Source organism: Salminus brasiliensis, chromosome 1, assembly GCF_030463535.1.
Source record: "Salminus brasiliensis chromosome 1, fSalBra1.hap2, whole genome shotgun sequence".
Taxonomy (NCBI): domain Eukaryota; kingdom Metazoa; phylum Chordata; class Actinopteri; order Characiformes; family Bryconidae; genus Salminus; species Salminus brasiliensis.
This window is the reverse complement of record NC_132878.1, coordinates 62,524,404-62,544,174: the sequence shown is the minus strand read 5'-3', so window position 1 is coordinate 62,544,174 and position 19,771 is coordinate 62,524,404. Positions and strand designations below refer to the sequence as shown.

The 19,771-nt window shown below is 41.6% G+C and overlaps 1 protein-coding gene across 4 annotated transcripts in view; it reads left to right on the top strand.

Moving 5' to 3' along the window:
- The window catches only part of susd6 (sushi domain containing 6), a 28,449-nt gene that overhangs the window by 2,942 nt on the left and 5,736 nt on the right, over positions 1-19,771 (top strand). For all 4 annotated transcript variants that reach the window (XM_072685458.1, XM_072685466.1, XM_072685475.1 and 1 more), the window contains exon 2: positions 2,803-2,965. In XM_072685458.1, coding sequence (XP_072541559.1) covers positions 2,845-2,965 — 121 coding nt within the window. In that variant the 5' untranslated portion in view covers positions 2,803-2,844. The remainder of the gene's footprint in view (positions 1-2,802; positions 2,966-19,771) is intronic.

Genomic DNA, 19,771 nt, shown 5'->3' with positions numbered 1-19,771 from the left:
GACCTTCAGGCCGTTACAGCTGATCCAGAACGTGGCGGCTCAGCTTGCCTTCAACCTTCCGAAGTTCACTCGTGTCACTCCTCTGCTGTGCCCCCTTCACTGGCTCCCTGTAGCCACACTCATAAGATTCAAGACCCTGATGCTGGCCAAGAACGGACCAGCCCCTCCATACTTCATGGCTATGGTCAAAACTCAGTCTGTACCTCGAGCCCTCCAAGCTTAAAGTACAACCTGTCTTGACCCGCCGTCCTTCAAGACTCTTGTCTGTCCTGGCACCCAAGTGGTGAAACGAACTTCCACTGGCTATCCGCACAACAGAGTCCCTCACTGTCTTTAAACCCAGACTGAAGACCCATCTTTTTATATTGTACTTGAACAGCACTGAGATATTTATGAAGCAGAGTGTGGCACTTATGATGTATGTATCTTTCTCTAGGTAGCAGCACTGGCTTTTGTTTCTGGCAGTGTTTATGGGTAGTTTGGACTAACCTATTTTGTTCTGGCTTGGATTTATCCCAAAGCACTTTTCTAAGTTGCTCTGGATGAGAGCATCTTCTAAATGCCGCAAACGTGAACGTAAATTTGAAGGGTTGAAGAGAGGTTGGAAAGTGTCAGTGTAAAAATGATTTGTGACTACACTCTAAAGGTCTCTTTTATGGAGACTGTGTTCCCTGGCCATCGGGAAACAATGTGCATAATTGTGAAGATAACACACAGCCGGAGATGTTGCGCGAATGCTTTGCTAATCGTGGCATGCATATTGGCAAACTATGTAGATGAAGAAACTGTGTCGAAGCCTGTGATCTGTAGAAAAGAGGTGTGATAAACACGGACGACTTTGACTGACCAGCTCTCAGTTGTAGCTGAAAATTTACAAAGACAGTTGTTTTAAACTGACAATACTGATAACATGGACTGACCCTGGTCCTTACTGCAGAGTGGAGATGCTGGGAAGCATCAATAAAAGCTGCACCTTTTCTGTTCATTACATGGAGTAGCTGAGTTGTAGTGGAACTTTAACTGTTGAAACATTTCACTTGCTGGGCAGACAGGATGCCCAGGGCTCCTCACAGACTGCAAATTTGACAAATGGTGGCTAATTTAGGCTTCATTTCTGCAGAGCACAGAACCATGCCACCCATGTGTAAAGTATATAGTAGCAAAGTATATAAACATACAGCAGAGGCTTGTGTACCTTTTTTTATTTTTATTTTATTTTATTTTTTTTAAGGATGTATTGTGTGTCCGCACCCTCAGCGTTGGCTGATGTTCTTGGCAGAGCAGTGTATTGATCAAATCCTAATGTGTGCCTTTTGTCTCGGACACGTGTGTGGGCTTTCACACTTTAATCCTGTCCAACAAAAGAGCCGTTCTTCGTAGTACAACAAAGTGTCATAGGAGCACCACATTTACTGACCTTTTGAAGAGGAGGGGCGAGTGCCAGATGCCATGATAGAGTACTTATTGTTATTATAGCGTGGAGTATTTATTGATGGTCATTGTCTGTACATAATGATTAATGGCTTATTGATCAGTGGTTAAAATGTGGTGCTCCTGTGACACTTTGTTGTGCTTCTCTTGCTTATGCCTTTAACACTCTAGAAGATTACAGAGGGATTGGAGGCGTGAGTTCGTGTTGTTGATGGAGAAAAGGTAAAGATAAACACGAGGAGTGTAAATGTGAAGTTATTTGTGGTGTGATTTGTCCTCTTTTGAAAACTTAATGAGTAATTATTTCCCAGCTGTGGTGTTGTCTGAGTGTAGCCTCTCTTGGAACTAAAGCTTCTGCCTGCCTGCTGTTTATGACTCATTTACTTTAATGACTCCTTTTATTGCTGTTTTCCTGGAGAATCGTCAAATCTCACCAAGATGCATTTTGAACATCCACCTATTTTGCTAAATGTTAGTTTTAGCCCTGCATACTCACACTAACACACAATACACAGGAAGCAGGACTGGAGCAGACTGCAGAGTGTGTGGCAGCAAGCAAAGCAAAGTGTGCCAGCACAACTTGCGTCACACGTCTTGTTCTCTGCGGGCTCCCTGCAGCGGAGCGGGCAGCGTGGTGGGAACACCAGACTGGCATCGTTCTAGGAGGTGCACTCTCACACTGGTCTGAGCTTCGGCAGCCTGGGACTCACAGACGCACACACATATACACGCTCCTGTCACTGTGCTGCAGGAGGAATGCTGACAATTAGCCGTTCCTTAGTTACTTACACTGCACCCACCTCTCGTTTGTGATTGTACATAGAGTCCCAATACCCAGGAAGCACTGATTCAGCAAGTTATTTTCAGCAACTGATTATATTGGTAAGATCTTATATAGACTTATATAGCACTGTTCTGTCTGTTTATTAGAGATTTGCTACATGTATTGCTTGAACATGTGAAATATAGTATATATATATATATGTTTGTGTTTTTTTGCTGTTCAGTGCCTGATCAAAAAAGTGTGTGTGTGTGTAATATCTACATAAATTAATGTACAATGTTCGAAATGCTTAACTTAAAGATTGTGTTTTTTAATACCCTTGTCTGCAACACCAACTGCTAATCATCTGTTACTGTGTCATCTCACATTTCTATAAATAATTATTCAAAGCAATTTGACTGGCTTGAAGAAGTAGCTTGAATTGTTAACCCCTCAGACAGGGGCTCCCTGCTGTCGTACCATTGGCCAAGCCCTTGTGAAAGAATGTCTGGTAGTAGTTTGAGTACCTCTTCTGCTTCGTATCGGGCTGCTCAGAGGTTGAGCTGTGTGCTTAAACTGTCCTTGTGTGTGTGTGTGCTTGTCCTTAGGTTCAGCCGGACAGGACTGTAGCTGTGCAGCAGGGCTGAAAGATGTGCGATGGGATGTTGGCGTGTGAGACGCCAATTTGGAGCACCCGCTCATACGCTCCGCTTGCTGTGGCCCTGCAGCTGTTCCTCTTCCTAAGCTCGCTCCCCGCAGGCCAAGCGTCAGGTAAGAGTAGCATGTTCTCTGCCATTCTCATATCTTCTATATCTCTTCTTTAAGGTTTTAATTCAGGGCCCATAATGGGATTTACGCCAGTATACTGGTAATGGAGTCACGCAGTCATATTGACTTTTGGTTTTTAGTGCTCGTCATGGAGGACAGTGTGAACTGAAACGCTCCAGATTGCTATAATTTGTGGGGGGTGAGGGATCTTAAGTACTTTACCTTCAATGCCATTTGGTAATGTAGTGATACATTGTATTGACATTGCCCAGCAATGTCAAACCAGTGTCAGGCCAGGTTATCCCAGCTATACAGGTATTTTAGATCAGTCAGGGCTTTTATTTGCTCCTTATTTGTGTGTCTGGTCTCTGTTAAATCTGAAGACTTTTTTCTTTTCCACGAGGTTTGGATTAGGGGTCTTTGTTGTGGGTTCATGGCATATGGGCAGCAGTGTTCAGGGGTTGTGATGACACAGATAGAAAAGAGAGCATGTGGTTGGAAAGCATCCTTGTTTTTGTCTCGTGCTGGTTTGATACGGAGAGGAGTGAGTTGGGGGATGTCTCCGCCCCCTCCATAAGGTTCCTCTGCTCTTTTTCACTTTCTCTCTCTCTCTCGGTCTCCCTCTCTCGCTCTGTTTATTTTCTTGCTCTGAGTCTTGCCAACACAACCTTCTTGAACTATCGAGTAAAATAACAAGTAATAATAACAATAAGTAATTATAACAATAATTAACAATAAGTAATTAAAATTTTAATTTAAAGTGTTGAAAGTATTTGTCTTGATCCCATCCTATTCTGAGTGTGTCTCTCGCTCTTACACTCTCAGTAGATCTGGGCAGTGAGGGTGGGTGAGGTTTGTATTTCAGGGGTGTGGTGTGATGCCCTTGTTGACCCGGTGTATTTGTGTTCAAAACACTGAAACCCTCCCTTTTAATGAGAAGGTCTTAAAATAGCACAAATTCTGTGACTCCTGTGTGCCTTGGTGAGCACGCATGGATTCGCGATGGCTCCAGCTTGTCTCTGCCTTATGTAAGATGATTGAGTCACCAGGAACGATGCAGACGGCGAAAGAAGGATGGACATGGAGGGATGGAGATGAGGCGCGAGGATGAGAGTAGCTCAATTCTTGTATTAACACCGTAGTAGCATTTATCCAGAACAAAACTTGCGAGAGAGAGAGAGACCACAAATTTAGCTCTGTGTGCTACCACATGCCCAAAGGATGATGGAAAAAATGAAAATTATGGACATTTGGCTGATTCTCCATTCACTCCTAAACGTGTGTAGAATTTATTTGGAAACTTAGAAGATTCAAAAGATTTTCTTTTGGTTTCCGAGGTATTAGTGCTGGGTTTAGTGACACTTCAGCCTACAGAAGTACACAGACTCTCTGTTATGTGTTGTAGCCTGAGATACGACAGATTTTTGACGGCTGGCTAATTGCTTGTCTGTATGCTCACACTTCCAAGCCCTGTTATTCTTCTGTCTGTTGATTAAAACACTTATCAGGCTGAATGCTACTGATGCAGTGACGACAGGTATCCTAATCAACATACTTAGAATGGGATGGTATTTGAATGAATACTCTGCCGCTACGGATGCATTTTGTCTGTGTAAAATTAATTATCTTTAAGTATTGTGTACCATGATTTATTTATTTTTTCATCACCAGCTACCTCCTTTTAATAACTAATATACAAAATATCTCCAGCATGTGCTTGTAGATATGTTTTGAACAGGGGCTATGATTTAATATTTTTGATATATTGTGATAATATTAGCAATCATTTGTGGTTGCACATGTGTATTTGGCATGAGTCATGCATCTTTCCAGGTTTTACTGTGGACAAAGAAAGAGACATACGCTGAACATACAAAAGACAGTTTATGGCGTTGCATCAGTTTTAGGCGTTTTGTATTATCCTTCTCAAATCCTGTATCTGTTCTCTTTGCATCAGCTTGTCAGCCTGTTGAATTCATGCAAATGTGGTAATCCTTTGACTGGCTCTGAAGATTCTCTGTGGCTCTCAGGACTATATGAATATGAAATCCACAAATGCCTTTATAATAGAATTGGATTATGTGGAGAGGGTTTAATCACATTCCAGTGTACAAGTGGAGCTCAGTATTGCACAAGTAAAGTACAGCAGGTTCTAGTTTACTGAAAGTGTACAAATGCACATTTCAGTGGATCGTGTAATATGTATATACTGTAGTTTATTTAGGTACTCTGTGTTAAACAATTGGCTGAAGCCAGGAATGACCATATACTTGCTATATCATTCATTTCCAACCGTGCTCATGTTCACTTTAGAGGGTCCCTGAAAACTAACTGTCCCATGCATTATTTGTGAAATAAGGTAGCTTAAAATTAGTTTAAAATTAGTTTAGTTTAAAGTATTGTTCACTCCCTCAGTCCATACATTCCATGTATGGAAACTAAACTGCATATTTCGAATTCATAGTAACTCAAAGCAGCCAGTAATATAGCAGAGTATGGTATGGTATGGTATGCTTTCTTACAGCTGCCACTCATTGAGTTAATGATGCTATCACTGGGTCATTTGCCCACTACTAGTTTATGAACAACTACCCACCCTTGTTTCATTAACTAGTCTTGTTTTAGAGGTAAACCGCTCCATACTTTAAATGACCATCTGCAGAGATAATCTGCCATTTAGATTTTTCTGCTTTGCAAATCACTGACTTGGGGCACGTCTGTGTGTTTGTCTGAGAACTGACGAAACCCCATTCTCTGTAGTTTTTGTTGAGCGCCTTCAAGGATGACGGCACCCTTTGTTTTGACTGAAGCGAAAATGTAGTTATCTGCTTTCAGAAACGCTGTGCTCGAAACTGTTATGAAAGATGTGTGGGAGTCTTAATAAAGCTTCTAAGCGAGTTAAGTCAGGAGCACATGAATCAGATGCTGGTGCATAGCGGACCAATGGGCAAAGTCCGAATGTTCTGCTTTACTAAGCAAATCAAAAACAGCAGCCTTACTGACTGAACACTGTTTTGGCGGATGTAAGTTTGCAGACGTTATCAAAGATTAACCATTTGGACTTTTTCATGTACTGGCACTCTCTGTCTCAACGAAACGTTTCATTCATAAAATGGTCATTTGGAAGGAAATTATTATTGAATGTGTTTAGTTTGGGCAATAAACTCAGTATAAAAGAATAAGGGGGGAATAACCTCTACAATAATGCTCATTTCTGGTAGTCTCTTGTGGGATTCTAGTGGTATGTAAAAATGCAGATGCTGTGCTGAGCTTTATTAGGAATGCTTCCTCATTTAATAAGTAGTGCAAATCATGCAGATGGGGACCAACGGCTTCAAGAAATGTTCCCATCAACATGATCTCAGTATCTGTGGCATAATTGTTGGTGTCGTTTTCACGAGTTTCTGGAACCTGCTGATCCAGCGAATGGTAGTTCTGCAGACAAACATCTTGTTGATGAGGGAGGTTAATGGTGAATAGCCGGACTGGTTTGTGCTGACACACAGGCTAGAGTAGAAGAACAGAAAGTTGCGGCTGCACTTGGCACAGGGTCATAAAAACGGTAAGCTGTAGTCTGGGCTGATGAATCTCAATTTCTAGAACAATGTACCAGAACATCAAAGGAATGTTTTCCAGCGCCTCGCAATTGAGGCTGCTTTGAGAGCAAGAAGTGTCCCCACCTGGTATTAGTGTAGTGTTATTAATAAAGTGCTCAGTGAGTGTTTATTGATTTATATCTTGCTACTGAATTCTGTAGTTCGTTAGTTATTGGTGGTCATGGTGAGTTTTAGGGAGGAAGTGAATTGTGCTCAGCTGAGTTAGAGCAGGTTTGGGGGTGTGTGAGTTTGTGTGTGTGTGTGTGAACGGAAAGCAGTTCCCTGTAGACCTTGAGTGCGGAGGAGTGTGTGTTGGGTGTTTTTTTTTTTTTGTTTTTTTTTTTTTTTTCCCCTCCCCCCACCCCCATTAAACACACACAGTCCGGTTTTCCCATGTTGTATTTTGCTCCCACTCCTTTGACTCTGCTCTTTTTCTTCCGGGTGTGTTAATGTTAAATTAAGCTTATATAACTTTAAGTAGGGCTTAAAATATTGAGCCATTAAAATAAAAAAATGTTAACCAGAATGTTCGAGCAAGGCTTGTATCAGTCCTGCGTGAAAGTTGCATAAATTGTTAGTAAACATTTACATTAGGCCCATCTTCCTGCCATCAAATGCTGGATGTCTTTATTTAATGAAGTGCCCTGAAAACACACTGGTTTCAAATTTAGAAACCTTAGAAAACTATAGTGAACAGATACAGATCATAACTAATAAAAAATCTCTTAGACTGCTGTATTCTAACCCTCATATGTGATGTTTCTTTTGTGTGACCTACTTCTTATGTTAAATAAGCAGATTTAGGAGTTTTTGCAATTTCCTGGGCTTATGGTACATTATATTTAGATGTAGATTAGAGAACATAAAAATAAGATCTGCTTTTGAAAGAGAAAACAGCTTCTACCTGATGGGGAAAATCAGGACCAGCACCAGAAATCCACAATTGACTAGGTGAACAATTACTACAGTTACTATCTTTTAAATAATACAATAAAAGCTGATCTGTTCTTTTTTATGATTTTTTTTTTCATGACTGATTAAGAAATTCAATTTAATTTAATCCTAATTTAATTATTGAGTTATGAATTACCAAGCTCTCCAACAGCTGATTCAAGTGAACAGGAAAAGCACAGAAATGTGTACTGCTTGGGTTTTGTGGGACCAGGACTGAGAACTAGTTTTATGAGGTTAAGAGCAGGAGCTGGTAATGATTCAGTCTGCTCTCTATCAGTTAGAGTTTTCATTTCACACCAGGAGGTGAAATGACGCAGATGTGGTTTACTGACAAACACGCAAATATGTTCTTCTGCTTTGCAAAACTGCAGGAAGTGGCTAGTAGGTGGAAGAGAAAATGCTTTTGCAGACAGATCTTGCAGCATGGGCTTCTAACCAATGAAAATGCAGTTCACCAAAACATGACCCTATCATTTTGGTTCAATATCTTGGCTCTTAGAGATATACACATTTTTTATATATTTTTTTATACCAATATTTTCAATTTCAACTCCAAATTTAATGTGTCTTGCATTTAATGTTTATTTCTGTCTTCAGTAAAATAGAGCATTTAACATATGATAGCACCTTATTTAAAGCTGTGCTTCACATTTAATAATCGCTTTTAGTTCAACAAAAATAATTAGTAAAGCCAAAACCTAATAGTTACCACCACAGTCTGACTATTAGACTACCCTCAGTCTTCTGTAACTGTTTAAGCTCGGTTTGAGGAAAGGGGGTTTAAATGGGATATGTACACATCAGCTTCAGTATTTTGCTGCAGAAAAACAGAAGTGCAACTTTCTCTCTTCTTCTGTCTTTGAGTGTGAAAGATTCACTTTCACATCACCGTTCCAGACATGTTCCCAAAAAGACCATGGCTCAGTCAGGGTTTATGTTTCACTTCAGCACTCACTGGCTAGTGTCTCGCTGTGGTGGGAACAGAGCTGCGGGATCAGGGTCGGATAAGGTCAAACGGGCGGCAGAACCACCGAGCACCAGCCACCCACCCACCATAGCAGCCTTTCAGCAGCTGCAACCAGCATGGTTATGGTTATGGTCAGCGGGGGAGGCCTGCTTCTGTTTCAATGGAGCTCTTATTGTGCCATGTGTTTAATCAAGCTGCCTTTTAACGACCCTCCGCAAAAGGGAATCAGCACTTCATGGGCTATTAAACTAAATCGCTTTGCAATGACTTGATTCTGTTTTTGCTGCTAGCAAAAAGTCGGCCTGCTCAGGAGCTGTTCTTCTAGTTTAATGCGTTCTGTAGCAGCTCTGGCTAATGAAGCATATGTTTAAAATGCCAGCGCTGTTTGTATGATTTTCACTGGGTAATGTTCTTTCTCTCAAGCTCTTAAAATAGGGATTTACTAGGGTACTTTTAGCATGCGGCCTTGATGTCCTTCACACATGCAGCTCTTGAGTAGTAATTTAACTGAATGCATGCATTTATACTGTGATATTCATGGTACCGTGAGTGTGCTGTCCTCGTTATGAATGGTCAGAAGCTTCTCCGTTCCTGAATAACGTACAACATTAACATGCGGCCCCTCAGATTCACTTTTAATTAGTTACTATATTGAAGTGTAGAAAGTACTCTATTGCTAGCCTAAATGCTGGGAAGTAACTGTGGATGTCCTGATCTGATCCAGTAGCTCCACCCGATCCACACCTGTCGGCCATTTAAATCAGAGCCAGTTCCGATCCTTTGCTTTTACCACTTTGTTCTATGGGCATTATGCACAGCCCTCAGCAGTGATGAGCATTCCAAATACGGGATAGTTCTGCAGTGGGGAGCTACTTTTAAAGTGGAGCACGAAAGATTAGTATAATATCTGTGGTTATAGTATGTTCACTGCATTGGAGCCACTTCCTCCAGATGTTTTGTTTTAGGATGTTTGTGCCCATGACAGGAAAAACCATAAAAGGAAATGCTCTCCTGCCACGTATTTGATCTTAAATTAGGTTAGAAATGAAACCAGCAGAAACCCCCTGTTGCATGACACTCCACTGTTGCATGTTCTTTGGTTTCTTTGGTTTTAGATCAGCACTGAACAGCGTGTTTAAAAAAAAATGCTTATGCATTCAAGTTATAGAAAAACAACTAATTGAACATTTACAACACTAGAACTATCCTATGACTATACACATCAGATATGAAATGTGTTTGAGATTTTACTGTTATTTTTAAGTATTTTAAAGGAACTGGGAGCTGAATAGTCTGGGAGGTCCTTAATACTGTAAGAAATTAAACACACCATAAAATCATAATTTTAAGAGGTCTGCTACGAAACAAATGTCTCTCTTCCACTGGACACATGGACACGGTTCGGTACAGGACTCTTACAAACTGGGCTGAGCCTGGTTTTCTTAGCACAGTGTAATAACTATTTTTCAAGCCACAGAGCCGCTCAATGGGCGGGCTTATTTACGCAGTGATCCGCTGGTAGGCTCCACATTTGCATCGCCTACGTGATCCTTATATTTCTAGTAGAGAAATGGTAGAGGCCATATCTTGGTCTGGTAGCTCTTTCTTTTTGCTGCTTTTGTTTGGCGTTCGTGGAGTGCAGTCTGTGCTGCCTTGCGCACAAAAAGAATTAGCAAAAACAATCCTAAAAGCTCACAGAGCTCCATTTCGCAAGTTAGCATGCTTACTTGCTAGTTCTGTGAAATCGGGCCCGGGAATGTAAGGTCGGGCACATCCGACGACAGCAACCGATGCAGCTGTCGTGCACTTCCTGGTCCTAATTTAGCAACATAGTAAATGGAAAAAGAAACCTATAACTGGTCTAACGGGTCCGCACTGGCATGGAACGGTACAGTGTGGTCTTGTTAACTATGTGGCCTTGCCGAGAAACCGAGGCCATAGGAAACCATTAGTATACAATAGTAACAATAGTTACTTAAGACAGTGCGTTTACTTCAGTATTAATTCTCTGAACATCTTAATTAAATTAGCTATAGAAACACAAAGGTTGAATTGGTATCGTTATTGGTTGATATTAAGCAATAAGAAATAAAAAACTGGATCACGACACCCCTAGGAAGAATCTTGTCAGCGTTTGGCAGTGTCTCCTATCTTTGTTACTCTGGGTTAAAAAGGCTTGTGTGTGGGAGGGGCTAAATAGGCAACGCCTACACTCTTTTAGAAGGTAGAATGATTGTGGGCTGGTGCTCTGTGACCTGTATTAGTGCTACTCTGCTGCGGGGGAAAAGGTGTGGGTGTGTAAATATTTGCCATTTAGGCCTGGCTGTTCCCTAGCTAGTCTTTGTCATAAGTTGGCCGCTGACCTTGAATTTGATTTTCTGGCGCTCCGATCACAGAGAAAGAGTCTTAAATGAATCAGGATTTGAGTTAGAAATGATTCCTCCTAATAAGTTGCTAAATATAGCTTTTAAGCCTTTCTCACTCTCTCTCTCATTCTCTTTTTTTTTTTCATGCTGTCTCTCTCTAACTCTCTAGCACGCTCGCTTGCCCTGAGCTGGCCTGTTTTCCCTTTAGGTGCCCTGCTTCCACATGCACTCTCCAGTCGGTAAAACCCCACTAAGAGCAACTTTCCTGTAGTTCAGGATTGCCTCATGAGTCTTGCCAGCGTTCTTGTGAAACGTTTCTCTGTAAACGGCCATTTTGCATGACTCATGGTGAGAGAGAATTGTTTGGACACGCAGCGGCACACCCTGAACACATACAATACTCTCGCTATCAATTTAAGGAAGTGATCTTCTGAAAAACCTTCCAAACAATAGGGCGATCTGAGAGGGGGACTGTACGCCGCTGTCCTACTTCTTCATGTGGAATGTGAAGGCTTCTGTGTGGGAGTGCTGTAGGCCAGTGCCTTGTGTGAGTGTTGGGTTTCCCATGGTGAGGGTTTTGCCACATAACGTGACTGCAGGCCGCTGTCGCTGGCAGGCGATAAGCAGGCAGATGGACAGGCATCGGACGTGTGGTGGGATTTAAAAAAACAACTTTATATAATCGATGGCTGATAAATGTTATCCAAGTGACAGTGATGCCATGCTCACCCAACGCTACTGCAAAATACCAACCTCTACTCTTTGGGACTTTGCAATAACAACAAAGCCTAAAAGTCAAAAAATAAAACCACAGCCACAGGAGTGTTAAATATGAGGAACTAAATCTAGTTCCTCCTGGACGTGGTGCTGCATTTTAACATTAAACTGAAGCACACAATCAGGCATGGGGCAGTTCTTGCTGGCGTTTTATTAGTGCACACTAACTGTACTCATAATGCTGATTGTGGTAAAACACTGCATTTTTTTCAAATTCTAAAAGCGCAGCATGGCTGAGAACCTGGTTAGGGTATTGCCGAAGAACATGTCAAGTTGTAGACACTCACACACGAAAAAAGAGCCCGCAGCAGCGTTACCACACTGCCATCTTGGTCACAAGTAAATTGATTGTGTTTCAGCCACAGGAGCATTACTGAGGTCAGCTACAGATTGGATGATTAGTTCTGCATCACAAACTCCTCTTCACCTCTTCCCAGAGGTTCTGGATGGAGCTCCATCACTCCAGAGAATGTAGTTCTGCTGATGCTGGGGGGATTTATACTCCCTAATAGGTGCTCGACATTGGGCAACAGGACCATAAGCTCATTGTTGGCTGCTCCAGAGTGTCCTGATCTAAATGCTAAGTGCTTTTCTATGGAAAAACAACAGAATGGAAATGAGAAGATTAGATTTAAAAATTGATCTCAGGTTGTATCATATATCATTAGGAAGGCAAATGTGGTGTTTTTTCATAATCGATTGACTTGTTTGCCCACAAAATGCCTTCTTGTTTTTGATGGTTACCACTTTGCTCAGAAATGCATAGTACAGAAGGAAAGTGCTAATGTTGCTGATTAGAAGGCTGGGTTTTGGACATATCTTGTTGTGCCCCACTGTTTTATGTCGAATCTGTAGCTTCTGTAATGTACAGATGTAGAAAAGCATCGATGGATTGGGGCTAAAATCACAAACCGTCTACTAATGCTCATTGGACAGTATTAGTTTTACATTGGAGTTGGGTTAGTGCTTTATTTATTTATTTATTTTATTTTTTATTTAAACCACAAGTAACCTTCACATGCATAATGTTTATGACCAGTTTACCCAGAAATTATCATCTCTGTTTAAATGACAAAGTTGGCAGTGACACCTCTATGGTCCATATGTTCTGCTTACAAGTAGAAAATGTTTCCGCATGTTTAGTGTAACTGTGCCTTAAGTGTTACCTGACTGATTACTTCAAGTAAAAGCATTATTCCATTAATATTGCCATTAGCTTGTGAAATAAAGACCTACAGTCGACATTACTGTGTAAAAGTATAAACTCCTTTTCCATAGATATGAAGATAATATTTACAGACATGACCATTTACGTAGGATTTATCATGGCCTAGTATTGTTTCTACAGTTACTTTTTTACTGACCCTGGAGCACACGGCCTGTAAAAATGGCAGTTTCGAACAAGGCTGACAATCGCTGACAATCATTGGTAATAATTGCTTGACCCCACCTCCCCTTTGGAAACCTAATCTTGTCCAAATAGTACTTAAGTCACAATCATCCCTTCACCATCAAAATTCAATACGCCACAGCAGTAATCCTAAGTGTATTTCAGCTGTCTCGCCATCTGTCCATGTGAGCCATGTTTGATGATGTGTCTGCTGCGTAACTGTGGCGCTTAGCCTGGGAGTGAAGAGTCTAAGCAGCCTCTAACACGTGTGTTTTGTGGTACGCTGAGGTTGCTAATAGCTGTTAGCGTGTGGGGTCTCTACAGCAGTGAACACAGCTGCTGTGGAGTGTCTAGGGAGCTGCGCTGTCAAAGCCTGACCAGCCACCGTCTGTGGCTCTACCCGTCTGTCCGTCTGCTCCACCGACACCACACTTAGCACACAGACTCCGCTCTGTCCTCAACAGCGGCTATTGCACATTCCAGCAGCGGGCAGGACACGAGACCCACACACGGGACAGCTGTGTCTCAGCACACAGCCTCGTTCACTCTCTCAGCACACGGCCTCTTGGCTCTCTCTGTTTTTTTCTGTCATTTTTTATATACAACTCCGTATACTCTACAACAATAGCTATTGTTCTGTCTGTCTGTCTGTATTTTTTTTTCCATTCTGTCTAGCTATTGCACTGTCTGTCGTTCTGTCTAGCTACCGTTCTAGCTTTTGTTCTATGTAGCTAGGTGTCTATCGTTCTGTCTAGCTTTTGTTCTATGTAGCTAGGTGTCTATCGTTCTGTCTAGCTTTTGTTCTATGTAGCTAGGTGTCTATCGTTCTGTCTAGCTATTGTTCTATGTTGCTGACTGTCTGTCTTCCTAGTTATCTGTCTGTTTTGTGTGTGTGTGAGCGTGTCTGCGTGTAAACTGATAGTATTGTATGTTCTGACGCAGCTGTCTCTGCAGGGTAAAAGGGTGCGTGACCCCAGACCAATGCGAACTTCCATCTGCTGCTTTTGAAGGTGGCTGGGGGGAAAAGTCTGGAGAAACAATAGAGATTTCCTCTGTCCTTTTTTTTGAACCTTTTTTCTTTTTCCCCTCGAAGATTGGAGCATAAACACATGCGAGGGATTCCACCCCCACTCCCATTTTACATTGTTGAAACGGACAAGCTGCTTAAACGCGTCAGCTGGCGACCCAGGGCAGTGAAAAGGCATAATAAAGAGCACGTGGAGCATTGTTCAGTGCTATTGTGCTGGGTCTCTGAACGGTGGCACGTTTAGACCAGGCCTGCTGTCTATGTATTTGTATGTGCATGTGTGTGTGAATTAATGACCCCAACAAGATGATGTTAGTGCTGGGTGAAGGAAGGACCCTTTGCTGTCTAGTAAAGAGAATATTGTTACTTTTTTACATTTACGGCATTTAGCTGACGTTCTTATCCAGAGCGACTTCCAAGGTTATTCATATTACAGAGGTGGGGCAATGTAGCGTTAGGAGTCTTGCCAAAGGACTCATATTGGTGTGGCACAGCATAGTCACCCAGACCGGGAATCGAACCCCAGTCCCACATGGTGTGGTAGCTCACTAGCAGGTAGTGATTTTATCTGTTGCACCACACCAATTATACTTAACAGACCAAAACAGCTAGAAGCAATGTACACACAGTGTGTATTGGAAAGGGGCTTGAAGTTTAACAGGAGAGGTCGTTCAGTCTGATGTTGAGTGGTCTGTTTGGCTTGGCAGCTTACTTGATGATCTCTGTTGGTGCTCTGAGCTGATGTCAATCAATGATTATCATTATAAAGTACAACAAAATCATCTTTTCATATATCCCAGCTTGGAAACAAAGAGTCAGAGTGCAGGGTCGCCCATGCTGTGGCACCACTGAGCACCACTGCTCAAGGGCCCAACAGTATTTAGCTAATAGATAGACAATAAAAGCTGTATGTAGAAAAATGAGGTGACTACCAGATGTTGGCCGATCGGATAAAAAGAAATCATTCCCACAAGAACAGAGTTGCTTACTTGTCTTCAAGTTTTCTAGGCTTGTAAATATTGTTGACGTAGCATAGTGGATAACAGCAACACATTCCCTGTGGCAGACTGGTGTTTGATTCTCTGGCCAGAGAACCCACCAGGCTACACTAATATGAACACTGTGTTCAACTACTTGTGTAATGTTTAGGCTGCTCTGGATAAGACGTCAACCAAGAGTCATAAATGTAAATAATTGATTACTGTAAGTATATTGCACTGACATTGACCTGGATCTCGGTTTCTCACACTTCCAGCTCAACAAAACTCACCATTACAGTATTGTTTCCCATGAAATAAGTTTCTCTGTTATTAAGTAGTTTCCGTTTCTATTATATGTGTATATATGTTTTGTTTGGCACATGCATTATCTAGCAAAATATTGAGGGGACTAACCTGTTAATCTCCTCAAACCCTTTCCCAGAAGCTCACACCAGTGCACCTCCAAACACACAGGCCTGCTGGTAAAGTCACAGAGGGTGTTGAGTAAATGCTTTCGAGGTGTACGAGTGAGTTTTTGTTTTTTTTTGTTTTTTTATTTTTATAAACGTGCCTCTGATGCTCCGTGCTTGTGAGGTAAAGCAGTGTGCCTGAAGTTGCAGAACCCATCGAGCAGTAATGCACTGGGTTGGTGAGTCAGTAGCGTGGGTCTGTGTTAGTGTTTTTGCCAAGACTCGTTCCTTTCTGCCAGCCAAAGCCGTCAGTTTGTGTTCAGCGCTGACTGTGATGTGCTCTTTGCTTGGAGATGAGTGTGCATGTGGAAACCTGCCTCCTCCTCCTTCTCCTACCGCACATTCCTGCCTCAGGCCTCCGCTGTGGTGCTGTTACAGGAATATACTCCAGTGTGTTTCAAGCTAACCTCTGTCTGTAGCATGCAGTCAATTACCAGACCATTCTCACACATTTACCCATATCTGACTAAAACCTGATGGCTTAAAACTCAGTAATGACTGAAGCTGTTGGGAAGGTGCTGAAGCAGGTTTGTGTACTTATGGTGGTGATGACCTCAGTAAACCCACTCAGTTGTGTGTGTGTGTGTGTATATCCTTCAATTTAGTTCAGTGCTGCCAAAAGGTCTTGGTGTTCTTCAGAATGTCTTTCTACTTTCCCAGCAGCCCATCCCATCCCATTATCCAGCGAATCATTTCCCAATCGCTGAGGACAGGGATAAGCACTGTGCACGCCGCCTTCCAACTCAGACACACCAGTGTTGTTCTTTCCTGCCTTTCCTCTTTTATTTACAAGTCAACTCTTGTTCAAAGAGTTGTAACACACACATACACACACACACACACACACACTCATGCTGTCGGCTTGGCTGCCTTTAACATACTCGTGGTTTAATTTTTTGTGCTGTGCAAACACTTTCTAGACATGAGGTCATGCGTATGACCCATATGTTATACGGTTGGTGTTTTAGGACCCTTTTTTTGTAAAATAATTATTACATATAATGTACATGGACTATATCTCTAAACAGGCCTGTCACAATAATTTCATTATTAGCTTATCATACGTATGGACGTGAGCTCAGTAATTTTTGCTGATCTTGTGGTCTCCAATTGTGATTACTTGAGCTAATGAGCGGGTATATCAGCTATGTTTGAAACAGTGGTTTTATTTAATGTGTTTCAGTTATTTAGGGAGAATGTAACGTTTTTATATTCCAGTTATAATGTCTGAATATTCTTAAAATAAAAGGGTGTGATTTGCATTATTGTACGGTTACATTATCATCATTACAGTGGTATACAATGCACCTAAAATGACACACATTTTGACAGGCCTATGTCTGTATATAATATTATGTTATATAATATATAAGCAACAGTCTCTATCCTGGCTGAAACACTCCTTTCAACCTTAGTGTGAATGGATGTGGCTAATTTGCTGTGGACAGATCTGTGTGTAAATGCATGTTTTTGTTGTGCTGAGATTTGGGGGGGGGGGTGCATCAAATATGCAAATGTTTACATTTTACTGCTTAATTACCTACAGGCAAGAACTCACTAGGTGGAACAGACTGTGACTTGAAATTGTGTTTGCTCAAGAAACCTGGGTTAGTCTGTTGTGAGGGCCAAACTGTGACTTATGTACTGTTACATGCTTAGTTTCCATATAAGGACTTGGTTGGAAGTGAATTCTATCGTTTGTAGTGGTATTTAGTTTCCTTAAAATGAGCCCCTTAAGCATTAGGGAAACAGTTTACAGAGTGGAAGATTTGATTCTGTAGGTTAGTTCTGTGTTTCTCTGTTTACAAAAAAAGAAGAAAAAAAAGAACACGTGCATAGTGGCTCTTTAACAGCCGTACACACTGCCCCCTTACACACACAGACACCTACACTCTCAGCTGTCCTGCCAGAAGGCATGTGTGTGCTGTTGTACAGAAACCTTAGACATGAGGAGCTGCTCTCATACTGAAACATGAGACTCAAAGAAGTGAAGTCTCGCTCTCTTGCGCTCCCTCTCCTTCTCGCTCTCTGAAAGGAGAAAGGGAACCACACACTGTTCTTTGCCCTCCGAGAGTCATTTGAGGCCTGTTGTATCCTGAGTGGTGTGACTGAAGCTGTGGCGTGTTTGCGCTTTCAGAACACTCCAACATATTTACACTCCCAATCTCTCTCAGCAGGCTGCTCCAGCAGCCCACACATTCAAATCCTTTTGTTATGTAAAAGCCTGGGAGTTTAACAGACAGAGGATGTATTATAGGCAGGGTAAACAGCACAGCCTTCACTTTCTAGAAGAGAGCTATACCCCCCCCAAAACCAGCACCATTTGGAGTCACAAACACTGTCAAGAGGGGATTAATCCTTCTATTCTAGGATAAGTCAGAAGGGGGGGATGGGCAGACCTCCCAAAAAAACAACAACAAACACAAACAAACAAACCCATCGGCGAATAAAACCAGTAAAAACATATTTCCCAGAGCCAGTCAGGGTTGAGCTATCTGTGAAATAGACCTTAATCCAAGCCTGCGGGGTGGTGTTCGGCCCACTAAGCTGCTGCAGACTGAAGTGATCAGTATAATGTGATCAGCTTTAGCCCGATAGCTGTTTGTAATGAAGGATAATTAGAATTTCTGTTTGCTGTAAATCCTCTTTTTCCCCCTCTGTTACTGTTGTGGACAGATGGAGGAACACCATGTCGGGGCACTGTCGTTATTTCTCCTAGCTAATGAGTAACCTGCTGCTCCGACTGGTCAAGCCATATCTGTTCAGAATACAATGAGCATGCAAATGCAGTGAGATTCTGATACTGCATCAAGACACCAAGGCCAGTTTGTGTTTTTGTTTGCTCAGAAAAACACTATTAAAATGAACATGTTTTTTTTAGTACATTCTTTTAATTATGTGCTTAGGATCAGGATCATTGTTTTGCTGATTGTCTTTCTCCCAATTATTATTAATAATTTTTTTTTTTTTTTTTTTTGAGGAGTGGGCTTGAAAGATTGGTTCTATCTGACCGCAGAACCTCTGGTGGTTTCGGGCAAACTTCATACGTGCTCTTTTTTTAATTTTATTTATTTTTTAGGACTTCTTTCTAGCCACCCTCCTATACATACATCTATATATAATATAAATCTTCCTCTGAATCTTGTTTCCCTTTTGTACCAAGTGAAACTCATTCAGGGCAAACTGGTTTATGGAGCAATTTGGAATGTAGGTTTGTTTGTGGTGGTAAAACTTGATGCCACATAGTTGCCACCTCCTTGCCTTTTGCTTGGTTTGTTTTACGTCTTCCAGCCAGCCCCGCCCACTTGGTATGCATAGCGCTGACTACGTATTTGTTTTTTGTTTTTTTCTCGTTTTTTTCCAGTCGTGTCCAGACATGTTTCCTCTTGTGCACTTCTGTAATTCTCCAGAACTGCAGTCCCTCATCTGTCGTTTCAGTTCAATGATTCACAGAATGTGACGACAAACAGATGGGGAAGAAAGTTCCTGTTTTGCACATTTATGACCTGCTCTGTTTTTGTTCCTGGGTGTGCTTTGACGTTATCGTCGAACATGATCTTAATTATGGTCAAGGTTATGGCATTAGCATGTATGACTTTATCTAAATGGCTGGGTGGAACACAAGCCATTGAAGTCCCAGAGTCCTAAAGAAATAAACCAGTATTTAATCTCACCTCTGTCTACTGCATATGGAGCATACCGTTGATTTACCATGGATAATTTTCTGCATGCTTTCCTGTTCTTGGTAAAAGAACAGAAGACCCTATTATGTGAAGCACACTTGAAATAAAACCCAATGGGCACATGCTGAATCACCTTCCCTCTGGCTTCTATTACTCATTTCAGTACAGAACGGGAAGGGACAGACAATGTGCAACAGGCTTTCCATTCTTTTGTAAGTCAAAGTATTGTTGGTGATAATCATCCATATGCTGCAGATGTTTCAGATACAGTTTAAGTTCCAAAAACATATTTTTTTAAGCTCTTTGTGTGATCTAACAAAGGTGGAAATATTTATTTAGCTTCCAACAAAAAAAGAAACCCTGCCCTTCTTTTATATAGTGATGGAAACACAGCAGCACACAGAATGCTCAGATCACAACATGTTAGGTTTAAAAGGGTTAATCCAGTTTAAGGCCAGATCAAGTCGCACATTAGTTGAGCCCTTCTGAACATGTGTAATGAAAAAGCCCGTTTGTAACCTCCTTTTTGAGACACTTTTAAGGTGCAGAGTTTTCTGACCTTTCCTAAGCTAATTTAAGTAATGAGAACATTAAAAAGA